The 14,698-nt window shown below is 43.6% G+C and overlaps 1 protein-coding gene across 6 annotated transcripts in view; it reads right to left on the bottom strand.

Annotated features, from left to right (window-relative positions):
• Positions 1-127: 127 nt before the first annotated feature.
• Positions 128-14,698, bottom strand: part of PHLDB2 (pleckstrin homology like domain family B member 2) — a 61,944-nt gene continuing 47,373 nt past the window's right edge. For 5 of the 6 annotated variants that reach the window (XM_068163091.1, XM_068163093.1, XM_068163096.1 and 2 more), the window contains 6 exons: positions 9,999-10,206; positions 6,688-6,778; positions 5,610-5,756; positions 4,661-4,880; positions 3,045-3,130; positions 128-2,068 (listed from right to left, as the gene is read on the bottom strand). In XM_068163091.1, coding sequence (XP_068019192.1) covers positions 1,928-2,068; positions 3,045-3,130; positions 4,661-4,880; positions 5,610-5,756; positions 6,688-6,778; positions 9,999-10,206 — 893 coding nt within the window. In that variant the 3' untranslated portion in view covers positions 128-1,927. The remainder of the gene's footprint in view (positions 2,069-3,044; positions 3,131-4,660; positions 4,881-5,609; positions 5,757-6,687; positions 6,779-9,998; positions 10,207-14,698) is intronic. The other variant, XM_068163095.1, reaches the window with a different exon arrangement.

Below are 14,698 nucleotides of genomic sequence, written 5' to 3'. Positions count from 1 at the left end.
CTCTAAGATTATTTACCATAGATCTTTTATGAGGACACACACAGAGAACAGTCAGATTAATCATTGCTACGAAATACTAAGTTATTGCAGAGCTTTGCTAGGACTATCAAAAGAGGAGCAGGAATGGCTGAAGAGGAAACAGCAAGTGTATTTTTAAAAAGGTTTATTGAAATGCCTTCATTGTGTCATGCAGGATACAAAAAATGATTAGAAAACCTTTGTAACCATGTTTAGGAGCAAAAAAAAAAAAATCAAGATACATCAGGAAAAATAATAATTATATAAACCAAAGCAATTGACCTCTGATAGTGTTTTAAATCATTAGATTACAGGCTGTGATCAGCACAGATGATAAACAATTATCTTGCAACGAGAGTCCCTTCTTTCGTGATTCAGGGCGAGTCTGAACAGCCATGTCACCTGTACACACCACAATAAAACTCAACTTGTTCATTACAGATAAAGGCCTTAAAAAGCATAACAAAAACATTCTGCCAGCACACTTCTGCTCTGCTTTCAGCTCTTAACTGGTCCATCAAAAGCCATTCGCTTTTCATCAGGGGAAAAAGTCTAATGTGCTTTCTTCTGTTACACAAAGGACTTGGCACGTAGGTTCTGATTATTGAAATAGAGCCTCTTGTAAAGGACTTTCTTGTAGCTCAGTTCAGTTAAATAATTTATGCTTCTGCAATAGTACTCAAGAGACTTGCAAGTGACTTTAAAATGGGTGACCACTACCCCCTCAGTATTTTTATAGTTTCAGGAATCTCACCCTCTGCTGCTTAAAATTCTGGGTTTGTTTCTCCATATTCATCCACTGCTTAGCAGAAACTCTCAGAGCCTGCCTTTCTCTTTTCAATCTAACTATTAGCATTATTCTGTGCAGGTATGCATTTGGGGGGAAAAAGATATCTCTGGGGCTGAAAACCTGGCTCCAAAGAATTTAAGGTAGGTAGAGATTGTGATGCTGGCTTCAAGAGGACCAATATTTGAGAGGCTTCAGTAGAGCGTTGACATGGCACAGAGTAAGGTTAGAACCATGCACAAATGAAGACTGCTGTAGGGTCTAGAATCATCTGATTCTATCCAACACGGAAGATTTTAAACCCCCCCCCCCTTTATGAGGAAGTTAATACATGTGTTTCCATTTCATATCCTTGTGGAGAAATGCACCTGTATAAAGCTCTCCTTCCTTTTGTTGTGTTCCATGGGTGCAGGCAGTTGGCGCCGCTCCGTGTTTGAACACCCGGAGCATCGTAACAAACCAATTGCATTAAAAGTCATCAAGAGTTTTGGCACTGTCCCCTTACAGAAAGTTAGGTACCACTACCTATGTGAACACACCACGGTAAGGGGATTGGATAACTCTTTGGCTCTGTTGTAACGATGAACTGCTAAGGCAAGAGCTGTGTGCGCCTTAGGGTCGCTTTTTTGTTTATGTTCTTATAAAATACTCGACTAAAAGGTTTAAAAAGTCACCTAATCATCTCTACATGATGCTGCTGCATATTAAAATATATGCTTGCTATGCCTTTTTTATTCCATTACTAGCATTCTTGCTTACTGCTGAGAACACACATTTCCAGACTGTTTAGCAGGAGCTTATGAAGACATCCTCTGTACAGGAGAACTTGTAGAAAATTACCACTGGGTCAAGATGCTGTAACTGAAGTTGCCTGATGCTCCATTTTGGAGCACTAGGATTCTCTCAACAGCTTTTGCTCTTTCATTGCTATAAACATCAACTAAAAGAAGTAACACCCTCCCACCCTCCTTTTCAATGCATTTGTAAAGCCCTCTCGTTCTGAGGTTTTGGGTGCACATCATGAGGAGGACGCTTGGAGTGTTCACTGGCTTCTCAGACTCCACTGCGTATGGCTGGCTTCACGTGTGACAGTATTGCAGGACGCCCTGTCGGCCCCGTTCGTTATAACATGAAGTGGGTGTAGCCCTCTGCGCCGGTGACGATCACATCCATCCATATTCTCATGGCTTCGGGGGAAGGAGCGACCATGTAGTATATCCGGTCATGGGTCTTGACACTGAAAGTGAGCAAGGGGTTGGGGCTCTGCAACACACCAGAAAGACAGGAAACAGCAGAATGAGATCACTGATTCGCAGACTGTGTCGGGTTGGAAGGCACCCTCAAAGGTCATCTTGGTGATTTTATCCAGCCCTGCTGCAGTCAGCAGGGACACCTCCAACTAGATCAGGCTGCCCAGGGGCCCATCAAGCCTGATCCTGAATGTCTTCAGGGGCAGGACCTTAACCACATCCCCGGGCAGCCTGTTGCAGTATTTCACCACCCTCATTGTAAAGAACTTCCTCCTTAAATCCAACCTTAATATACCCTGCTCCAACTGCAAATTCTTCAGCCTTTCACCACAAGCCCTTCTAAACAGTCCCTCCCCAGCCATTTCTTGGCACTAGAAGTGAAGTTACAGGGGTTACAAGAGGGAGAAAGAGATTGAAATGAAACTGCAAGACGTGTTTGAAGTGTTTGTATCCCCAGAAATGCTTTTTAAAACATATCTGCACCAGACTTACACAGTAATACAGGGCTCCAAACTGTTGTTACGTGATCAAATAGCTAACCCCCTGACTCTGTCTAGTGGTCAAAACCACCTTGGCTTTCACAAATCCATGTGCCAAGGACACATTCAGCTTGTTCACAGCTCATTGAAAGGACAGGTGGGGGGGCAGGGGATGCCCTGTGCTGTTGGCACCAGTTAACTCCCTCCCCATGACAGACACATTTGGCCATCCTTTGGTTCGTCATAGCCTCTGATTTCAGTGGTCTTGCCACTGGGCTAAGGAATTCTCCACAGCAGGCAGGCACTCTTATTTCTGCTTTCATAATATCCCCACTTCCCTCAGTGCTAATCACTGATCTGGGTTCATCTTCTTTCTCCACCACTCTGGGGGAGGAAACTCTTTTTGTTTGTTTCTTCTTCTTTTATTTTCCAGTCACATCAGCCCTTCACTTTACAGCAGCTACCACACGTTAGGCATTGCTGTATGATAGTTAAAACAACAAAGTTTACCTTATATGCATTCTTTAGATGATCATAATAGACTTCTTCAATAGCTTGAAAATATATTACACCTTTTAATTTAGTTTCATGCTTGTCTGAAATGGAAAAGAGAATGACTTGAGAGCTGACACAAACAGTACTTCAAGAAGCAACAGCTCAGTTTGCAGTTCCAGAGGTGTTCAGCTGAGAAGTACCTGGATTAACACTTCTGCCTGTGAAATCCTTCACAGGTCAGTTTTACTAAGAAATGGCACTTGAATGTGTTTGCTTTTTCACCTTGTTTCCAAGGAACTAAAGCTTTTGCAATTTCCTCATCCATTTGCAAGTCACTCCCTTCACCTAAGTATCTAAACACTATAGCCAACAGAAGGAGAGATCTCTCCAAGATACATCCCATTTTCCAGTTCCATGAAAGCCAGCCAGACTTCACACAGCTCAGAGGCTAAGCTCCACAGTTTGCTTTCAAAGTCAAACTGTTATGATAAGCAAAGCTTCACATTAGATCCTTGTTTGTGCTTCCTACTCTCCCCCTCATCTCAAACTATTATTTATCATTCAAAGGTGAGGCTAGCAGGTTGTAGGCAAGTTTCTATGAGCTCTGACACGTGCAAAAGTTTACAGGAGATTTAAAAGTCCATCCTAACTGCCTGCTTGCACTCTCCTACTTGGACATCCAAGGTAAAAAAGCCAAACTAGACACAGTGTGCCCTGCTGCCAAAAGGAAGTTCCCATTTGCCTCACAGTGCTTAAGGTGAGGGAGAGTTACTGCAGGGAGGCTGCTAACAAGGAGTAGGTTGTTACCTAGTGGTACAAATATCCCACTGCAGCAAAGCCAAAATACAGGGTGGGAGTCTTCTCACTTAAATTTTGATACCTACAATAGAGACACAGCTGACTTAATCTCCCTTTAAAGGCAATGGAAAGAAGCAGACACTTGCAGGAGGTAAACTACTTAGACATCTTCTGGTACTGCCTTCTGTCCCAGCATTAGCTTGTGAATCATTAGGGCAAGGATACAGACTGAACATAACATCCTAACAGCCACAGCTATAGTGTTTCACAAGAAACACTGGTGATAGGTTGGGCTCTGGGATCTCAAATGTCTTTCCTAACCTGGTTAATTCTATTCTATTCTATTCTGGTGAGGGCAGATAGCATCTAGGGTACTCTCCATTTTCCTGCACTGTAAGGTAAATTGTTAAATATCCTAAAGGGGGTTAAGCAGCATCACAGCTGCACGTGACACCCAAGGCCAAGCTTCTTTCCAGACTTAGTACTTTTATACTAGGGACACATAATACCCTCTGATCCCCCTGTTTAACACTAAACAGTCATGCAGAACATCTTTATCAGTCCCATCAGAGTTTCTGCTGTCATTTTGAAGCTTCACCAAATTCAGCTTACATCAGTAGCTGCAGGCAGTTTCAAGAGCTTCATAGGATGGCAAAAAGAAATCCCAGAGACCAAACAATGCAGTGTTGGGAATGTCCCTGCCACCCTCAGGGAACCAGTGGAATCACAGAATGCTTTAGGTTAGAAGGGACCTTTAAAGGTCCTCTAGTTCACCCCCCACCCTCTGCAAACAGAGGGACAGATGCACCCCAAGTAACAACCGTGCAGCCTACCTGCATAATAGGTAAAGGTTCTCTTGTTTCTGTCAAAAACAAACCACCGCTTCTTCCACGTTTTGATTTTCCCTCCCATTTTGATCAGAAAGCCTCTGCAGGTCTTCTCCGTGAGGGAGACGTGGTAGCAGGTCTCTATGTTGTGCCCAGCTGTCTCGATGTGACTTCGGAGGTCAAAGTCTTCCTTCCTAACGGGCAAGTAGCGAGTCAAGGGACGGGCCTACGGGGAAGGACACAGTCATAGTATGAACAGAAGCCTTAACTTCTCCTTCACCCTTCCTGCTGCAAGGACACAACTGCAAGCTGCCCACAGATTCCAAGTACAAACCAATGGAAAATAAAGCTGCAATCCTGGTTTTTCTTAAGGACTTGTAACTTTACAAAGTGTTGGAGAAAACAAGCAACCCACCCCAACAAAATGAGAGCCCCAAAACACAGAAGTGTTTATAAAAGCCAGATTAGAATCATGGAATCAGTAAGGTTGGAAGAGACCTCAAAGATCATCAGGTCCAACCTGTCACCACAGACCTCATGACTGTGAAACTATGGCACCAAGTGCCACATCCAGTCCCCTCTTGGGCACCTCCAGGGACGGTGACTCCACCACCCCCCGGGCAGCACATTCCAATGGTTAACAACTCTCTCTGGGAAGAACTTTCTCCTCACCTCCAGACTAAACTTCTCCTGGTGCAGCTTGAGACTGTGTCCTCTTGCATAGGAGTTTCTTGAAACTGCCAGCTGCTAAGTTTAACTGTAATACTTGGACACCTATCTAAGGCTCCAAGAGCCCACACAAACTTCTGGCTGCACAGTCACACCTCAGAAATACCAAATGCATCGGCTCCACGGACAGCAGCTCTCTTTGCCATTTGTAGAAATACAGTCAGGCCCTTCTGTGTATCAAGGGGAAGTCCTTCCCTTAAAAACCATTCCATGTCACTTATCTCACCTGTGCTCTTTGTTTCTCACGTATTTTGACTTCCTTTTCAATTAGTTTTTGCCTCTGGCTCGTTTCTTCTTCCAGTCTCTTTTCTAGTTGCTCTCTGCGGCGCTTTTCTTCTTCCAGAGCTCGCTTCTTAGCTTCCATCTCCCGCTCCTGAACACAAGCACACGCAGAGCTTTAATTAGATGTGAAGCTAGAGTTGGCAATGTAGTTTCTAAGATGGGACTAAATCCTTTTTTGCCCTTTAACAAGGCAGAAATACATATCTCCAGTAAAGTGCACTGAGAACTGGAATCAGAATTGCAAATGCTACAACTCTAGAAATAAAGGCTCTTCTCAAGTAGCTCTCTCCTTGTAGGAGCAATGGTGACCTAGCTCCTGATGAGATTTTGCCATCAACTCTGAGATAGCAGCTATTGTATCTGGGCATTGGGATGTAGTATAGAATAGAATTAACCAGATTGGAAAAGACCTTTGTGATCATCAAGTCCAACCTATCACCCAACACCACCTAATCAACTAAACCATGGCACCAAGCACCCCATCCAGTCTCTTCCTAAACACCTCCAGTGATGGTGACTCCACCACCTCCCTGGGCAGCCCATCCCAATGGCAAATCACTCTTGCTGTGAAGAACTTCTTCCTAACATCCAGCTTAAACCTCCCCTGGTGCAGCTTGAGACTGTGCCCTCTTGTTCTGGTGCTGGTTGCCTGGGAGAAGAGACCAGCCCCCACCTGGCTACAACCTCCCTTCAGGTAATTGTAGAGAGCAAGAAGGTCTCCCCTGAGCCTCCTCTTCTCCAGGCTAAGCAACCCCAGCTCCCTCAGCCTCTCCTCACAGGGCTGTGCTCCAGACCCCTCCCCAGCTTTGTTGCCCTTCTCTGGACATGTTCCAGCAACTCAACACCTTTCCTAAACTGAGGGGCCCAGATGTATGAGGGTGAAACCAGAGCAATGTAAGGGGAAGAAGTAACTTTTTAAGTGTCTATTAGGGGTAAACTCTTCAGGGTCCAATGTTGCATTTCAGGGGATATTACCTAATTAACACTCCCGCTCTTGGGTTTACTCCTGAGATGATACTTACCCTGGTCTCCAGCAGCCTGGTCTTTTCAGCATGTGCTTGTTTCAGAAGCCTCTCCATCTCTTCTATTCTTGCAACATTTGAAGTGCTAGCACTGCACAAAAATCCAGAGTTATTTTAAATAATACTTGGCACTTCAAGACTTGTCTTCCTGTCCAACACTGGCCAGCTTAAGGATGGAGCTGATTCTGTCCTGGTACCATTCAGTGCAGTAGGCACTAACAAAAGGTGATGTATAAAGTATATGGTATGCTATCAATGTATACATTCCCCATGCAGAGCTGTGAAAAATGCAGACTCAAGTGCATCGTGTCAGCCCCCTGGGATCTGTCATCTTCTCCCAGGTAACAGAATGGATGGAAGTGGCTACCATGTCCTAACAGCACACTAGTGATCCTCAGAGCTGGCATTAGCAGCCATCTGAACATTCCAGTCCTTCTGCCTGTAGACTGTCTCTGTTTTGTGTCTCAAGGAATGCTCAATAAAATGAAAGAGGACTGAGTGGTATTCACAAAGGCCATTCAAGTGATAGAGCAGTGTCAGGAAGGATCTACTAGTTAAATAACCAGGAAGCCAAAGAAAGAAGGGCAATCACCAAGAGTGCTAGATCCTGGCCCAGCAAGACACAGCTATCACTGCTGCCTATCCTTTTTCTCTTTCATTTCTTTTCTCCAGTGCCATCCCTTTGTTTCATCTCAGTCTAACAGCCACTTCAACTCTGCCATTACCATAGTGTGCTATTTTTTCACCTTATGCTGTTCAAGAACAACAGTTAATGTTAAATGCTCTTGTGTCACCATTAATAATGCCATTAGACTAAAACACAACGAGAGGAAATAAAACAGATTCAAATGTTCAGGGCAAAGAGAAACTTGACTTGGGATGGTGTAGAAAATGTTCTCTGACCGCTCAAGGGGAAGTGGGTGTCAGATGGCAGGTTTGTTCATGGTACTTAACAGCAAACAGAACAACTCTGAAGGGACATGTGTAGACTGGAAGCAGTCTAAATGTGTGTCCTGGGCAAGATAAAGCAAGAAGTAAACCCAGCATCCTTCACTTCCTGAACACACAGCTGATGCTAATGTTTGTCAGACTAGGATGTTTGTCAGAAGGGTGACAGTCTTCAGAAGCTATTTCTCTGGCTGACGCTGGGGATACATTCCATGAGAGGATACAATACAAAACCAACAGATTTCATTTGACTTAGGCTTGCAGAAAAGATACAATCCATCTGAAATCTGAATGCTGAGAGCTGGTTGTCTCTGGAGAAAAAAGGAGAAGAGGCCACTGGCTTATTAGATGTCTAACCTTGGTTTGGCCCAAAATATGTTTAGTTGATGGGAAAGAGAATGTGGGTCAAATAACTTCAGTAAAAGCAATGAAGCCATAAATTAGAAGCCATCTGAGGAACTTGGAAGATTAATTGCAGTAGATTTTCCCATCTTAAACTGGTTAACACTTCAGCTTAGTTAAACTCTTTCATCCTTGCTTATCCTGCTCGCAGAAATTGATGCAAAGCCGAAGATCACAATCTCTGACACCTCAGCCACGGAAGGTAAGTTGCTAATGAACCCTGAAGCAACTACTATTTGGCAAGCTGATGAATGACTACAGCAGTTTTGTTTCTTCTGTACTTTGAGCACAGAGAGATTTTGTGCATTTCCAGGAAAAAACAATGTGTCTCTCACCTTACACAAGGTAAAATATAACATATATATGTCAGAACAAAAGCAGCATCAATTGTTCTCCTCTGAAGTCTGATGTGGGTAGAGATGATTTTCAAATGGTATCTCAACCAATCCAAATCAATTTTGCTTAAGGGAAATTTTGTCAAGGAAAATTAAATACCTATCCTCCAAGCTTTATCCACAAAATTAGCCCACATTTTTTCCTTCTCTCACCGAAGTTTGCCTTGTAAGAAACTGAAAGATGTTGGAATGTGGTTCCCCCCCACACACACCCTGTTTTTTGGATTTGTTTGGGTGGTGGTTTTGTTTGTTTGTTTACTTTGAGGTTTTTGTTTGTCTTGTTTTGGTGGTGGTGGTGTTTGTTTGTTTCTTCTGGAAGAAACAAACTGGAAGCTGCAAAAGAGACAGAGGGAAGCAGAAGGGCAAACAGCACCAGTGAAATTCAACAGCCACCGGGGCTCCTCCATCCTGGGTTGGAGACTGCACTTGCTGGTCTGAGCAGCAAGTCAGAGGGAGAGAGGTTTCACACTACTGCCACGTTAGATCACTGCACAGACAGTGAATTCCCAGCTTGGCTCCAGCTACCAGAAACTTGCTGTGGACCTGTTTAAAACAGAATTCTTAAAACCAAGTCCTAATGACTTTACTTTGAAAAAAAATCAAAGCCAAACAAAACCAAACCAAACAAATCTCCCAACCCCCAAAACCAGCCAGAAGAATGACTGCCACTGATGTTTTCTGAAACCCTTAGCACTGCACTGATAAACACTACAGGAGGAAATCAGTGGGCTGATACTCTGCTAAAGGAAACAGATGCTGTATAAAACACAACATGCTGTCCAAACAAGCTGTCCTTGTGTTCACAAAGGATTCTTAATCCTGTGACAACACAGTACTTAATTAATCATCCTCCACTTAGGCTGGTGAGACAGCCAGGCTGGGGCTAGGAGCAGAAATGAAAGAGCTAGCTATCATTGAAACTAGACTGTCAAAAGAAAATGGCACACAGTTCTGAAGCTCAGACACTTAACACAGATCATTGATGTTCTTTTTCCCTGAGGAGTGGTGTTTAAGTTGACAGTGTCTGTGGATAAGAAAAGCAGCTGAAAGCTCTAACCCCTAAGTGCCATCTTTTCACTTTTACTGACCCAGAAGAAGAGGAGGGCTAAAAAGAATGCCAGGTGAGCCCCAGGTGCTTCAGCGTAAGGGCCAGCAAGGGAACACACTGAACTTGAAGCTTCATCACCAGCAGATGTCTCTGAGAGATGTCCTATCACAGGAAATTCCTTCCCTGTAGTGACCAGGGAAGGAAGCTCCAGGTACGACCCACTCAGAAAAGAGCATCAGCACTGTCATCATTTCAGTTTGGAACTGACACTGATTTCTCTGTGGCCTTCAACATTACCACTCAGCCTCTCCATATTATAATTTTCCATCCCTAAATAAACAGTGAGGTAATAGTTAAACCTGATTATTAAGTGCTATACAAACACCAAATACCATTCCTGCCCAACAATCTTGCTTTCTGAACCAGGCAGCAGCACTACCACAGCATCAACATGTGCACATACTCTTTTCCATTATAACTCCATAAGCATTAAAACACCAGAAAGAAAGATGACTTACCTGGAAATGTTATCAGGTGAGCAAGCTGATATGCTTGTCTCCATGCTGTCAGAACTATCCAAGCTTAATGTATCAAAGGCATGGTCCTTGTAGCTACGATCTGGGTAATGGAAGCTGTTCAAATACACGTTCGACTCAGACGCTGTCCTGCTGTAGAACTCGGGAGACTTCTGCCTTTGGTTTTCACAGACACGCTGGTGGTTATACCCTACAGAGTCAGAAGAAACATTGATTTTACACAATGTGTTAGCAGCACAAGCATTCTGAATGTCACCTCAGACTTAGCTGCACTGTGAGCCAGGTACTACACAATCAGGGTTAATTTCACAAGTGAATCGCAGCTGAAATAAAAGCTGTAAACATCCGGTTTAACTGACAGTCACAAGTACATGCAGATTAGTATGGCTGACTATTCAATATTCATTCATATATGTGCATTATCAGCATTTAATCTGAATAAATGAAATGTTCATTAACATTAGACCTAATCTGGAAAGTAATGCAGTTAAATCCAGGGATCCAGAAAGTTCTGGCCGTCGTCTTGAGCACTTGTTTGGTTGATTTAACTGGATGGTGACTGTGTTTTGTCTGTTTGGGGAACTTTGCCTTATGGTAACTCCAAACTGGGCTTTTAGATTCAGCTAAAACAATACAGCCTGCCTGCCATCACAGTTACTAGTGCAGAGGTACTTCCCTGGGGTTTTGAAACTACAGATCACCCTACTCGACTGAAGCAGATCCCTATAGATCATTGACTGCAAAGAAAGAGAAGATTCATGCACACTGAAGTTCTTTGTGCTGTTATTTTTCCACAAAATCATCCTTTCTCAAAAGCCATCCCCCCTCTTGAACACAGGAAGCTTTGTTTGGCTGCATCTCCCTTAAACAATGCAGAAGTATTTACAGAGGCTTGCAGAGAGTTTGTTGAGCTTGCCTGATGACAAGGAGAATATAAGGGCAGCTGTTGGTTCACCTGCTGAAGTTATTTCACCATCCCCTCCCATCTGTGGGGTTTACAAATGCAGCTGCACTACTCATATCTTTTCCTTCAATCAATGCAAGAATTCTTGATCCCAGTTTTATCACAAGAGGCTTGATCACAGTTCTGACACTCAGCCAAATTGAGAATACTCTCTGCATGCTCCTGATACAAAATTTGAGCTAGGGGCAGAGCTGGAGATCAGGAAAGACTGTTGGACTGCATGAAGGTACAGGAAGATAGTCACTGACATTCCATGTATTTAAGATAGACAGAAGAAGAATGCAGACAAATGTACAAATGCCACAAGGTCCAGATAAAGATTTCTGCTAGCCACCATGAAGACACTGATGTTAGGAAAACATGCTTAGAGCTGGAATATTTTCCTGTCTCATCCTCATTCCCTATCTGCACATACAAGGTTATTCTCTGGTATTTGTTAGCATCCCAGAGTGAGCAGAGTTCCAGTTCAGGGAGCTAACAGCTCCAGTTCTACCTTGGAAAGGCTGTAAAGGTCTCCAAAAGGTATCTGAGAAGCGTGACTAAAGCTGAATAATTAAAGCATACCATTAAGAAAATAATGGCCTACAAACATTTCCAAGGCAGATAGCTTCCTCTTTCCCTGTCGCTTCCCTCTGTACCACGCAAAAGTTTTTCCACAGATAATTAGAGTTAGTTGTTAATCAACTAACAGGGCTTTACTTGACATTTGAAGGAACAGTAAATTTCCATGGAAGTTCATTTGCACCAGTTAGTAAAATGACAAAAGGAACACAAGTAGACCTCAGCAGTCACAGAGAACAGCATCACACCACAGGGATGTTACTGAGTCACACGTGCAGTTTGGTTTTGCCCCCACTATTGTGTCAAACGCTGCTGTTATTGCAGAGAAGCAATTACCTTTGGAATGACTAATTGCTCCTGTGAAATGGTTACAAATGATTCATTATGAAAAGAAAGAAAGAGGGAAAAATTACTGAAATAGCTTTATTCAGATGCATGTTTTTGTATTGAGGCTCTTGCAAAACCTTGCCAGCTCAGGAATATCAATTTCATGCCTTACATCTCACTGAAAAATAAACCCTTCCCAAAGGCCTAGTAAAACACAGCAGCTTTACAAATGCTTTCCTGAAGGCAAGCCAACTTTCCATGAAGATACAGAACCAGTTTTGAAGTAAAATGTTTATCAAAGTTATGCAATCATGCAAACATAACTAAACACTGCCAGAAATGCACCGTTGTTAGGTTGCAAAATGAGACACATCCACAGAGGCACAGCATAAGCTGATGTTCTCATGTCAGCAGCCACACAGAGCACAAAGCTCCAGATCAGAGAAGCCTCACAACCAACCCCCCTCCACAAAAGCCCCACTTGCACACCAGGCAGGCACAATCTGCCTGCACAATTTTTAACTGCTCGAGCACCTATCCACAGAATGTGTATTGTAAAACATTAGACTCCTTGTATGATCCAGCACTTAGTTAAGCTTCCCACTGGCCAAACACTTCTATCAGCCAACCCTAAGATGGAACAAAAGCTAAAATGTTTCCTGTTTCAGGGGCTCAGATTCTCTGTAGTGACACAGTAAACTCGATGCTGCTAACAGCCATACTGCTAGCCAAACTACTGCAAATACCCATAAAGCCATAGCATTTAAATGTATATACATACATCTACATATTATATATGTGCACACACACTCATATATATATGTATAAAATCCTAAGAAGTTAGAATAGACAGAATCACAAACCCCCCACAGAACTATGGTAAGGTCAGAGCTACATGTGAGAGCTGTTATTGAAAGTGGCACTATCAAGTATGTTAAACCCCCTTAATATCTCCTAATAAAAAAGATCAGAGTACATCTTCCTTCATTCCTGTTCTTTTTTTTCCCCCTTTCTTTTTTCTAAAGATGGATATTAACATGTCAAAATACATTTTTTGTATGGAAACATGCCAAGGCAGGAAGCCCAAGTCTGCCTACATTGTCACCCACAGATCTGCAAAGACTTCAAGATTTTCTGCTCTACTTGTGTGGCTATGAACAGAGAAGCAAAAAAAATTAAGCCTGCATAAAGCTGCAGCTCTGCAGATGTTAGCATTCGTCAGGAGTTCTGCTGTGGCAGGTTCTTTGACAGCAGGAAAAAAAAGGCATTTTTGAATTGCTGTCATTACTTAACCATTACAGATTAGTTTTTCAAGACTTTGAGCTCTTGACAGCGCTGAAGCAATCAGTACTTCTGCCAAAGCACAACAATGACAGACACAGCCAGGTCAAGGGATGCTTTCATACCTTTTCTGGCTTTTCCTGTGGTCAATAAGAAAGAGAGAAGGGGAAAGAAAAGGGCAAAGTGCTTTAAAAAGTCTTGTAACTTGTTTGTACACATACACAAGCGGTGCACTGCTTTCCTGTAGAGCTAGGAAAGAATACAGGTAACCTTCCTGGCAACCTAACTTCTCTGTGCAGTTTTCTTCCCAGTGCTGTCTGGTCTTCCACCTTAACTCCTGGCTAACCATTTCCTCTTCCATTCTGGAGTCCACCCTGCAGACAATGGGACTGAATTGGCCAACCCTTCCTCCTTGGTCCTGCCTGTCCTGTCCACCCAGCAACCCATGGGAGCTTCCTGGGACCACGCTCTCTCCTGTGCAAAGTCATAGTATCATAGTATCAGTCAGGGTTGGAAGGGACCACAAGGATCAGCTAGTTCCAACCCCCCTGCCATGGGCAGGGACACCCCACACTAGATCAGCCTGGCCAGAGCCTCATCCAGCCTGGGCTTAAACACCTCCAGGGACAGGGCCTCGACCACCTCCCTGGACAACCCATTCCAGGGCTTCACCACTCTCATGGGGAAGAACTTCCTCCTCACATCCAGCCTGAATCTCCCCACCTCCAGCTTCATTCCATTCCCCCTAGTCCTATCAGTCCCTGAGATCCTGAGCAATCCCTCCCCAGCCTTCCTGTAGCCCCCTTCAGATCCTGGAAGGTCACAATTAGGTCACCTGGGAGCATTCTCTTCTCCAGACTGAACAGCCCCAACTCCTTCAGTCTGTCCTCACAGGAGAGGTGCTCCAGTCCTCTGCTCATCCTCCTGGCCCTTCTCTGGACACCTTCCAGCACCTCCAGATCCCTCTTGCCATAGGGGCTCCAGAACTGGATGCAGTACTCCAGGTGGGGTCTCACCAGGGCTGAGCAGAGGGGGAGAATCACCTCCCTTGACATGCTGGCCACACTTCTCCTGATGCAGCCCAGGATCTGATTGTCTCTAGATTATACCACTTTGTTCTCTGCAAATGTAGTTTGCTCACCAAGGCACACAGACAGAAGGTGAATTCATAAAGTCAGTCCTTCAAAAACAATTAATGAATGGCTGCTAAGAAATAGCTTTTTCCACTAATGACTTGCATCAAAGATGTGTCCTCTGAGATGTTTTGTAAGTGGCTCTTAACTCATGCTGTTTCTTTTAAGAGTAATTCTTGAACTCATATGACTGTCTAAACACAATTTTGGTAATCCTGGAATAAAGGCTATTTAGTGATTAAAAACCCATGGAAATATCTCCTACTGAATCTAGACTAAGATTTATTCATTACCATTGATTGTTCCTGCACAAGCACACACAAAAAAGAGATTGAAATTCATTTTCAAACTCAAACGGCTGTTCTTCATTTCCTGACTTGATTTTTAGCTGAAGTTTTCATCCCAGACTTTTATGT

The sequence above is a fragment of the Melanerpes formicivorus genome, unplaced genomic scaffold, assembly GCF_026170545.1.
Source record: "Melanerpes formicivorus ecotype bairdi unplaced genomic scaffold, bMelFor1.0.p_v2 SCAF_70, whole genome shotgun sequence".
Lineage (NCBI taxonomy): Eukaryota > Metazoa > Chordata > Aves > Piciformes > Picidae > Melanerpes > Melanerpes formicivorus.
The sequence above is the reverse complement of the archived record's forward strand: the minus strand, read 5'-3'. Positions and strand labels throughout refer to the sequence as shown.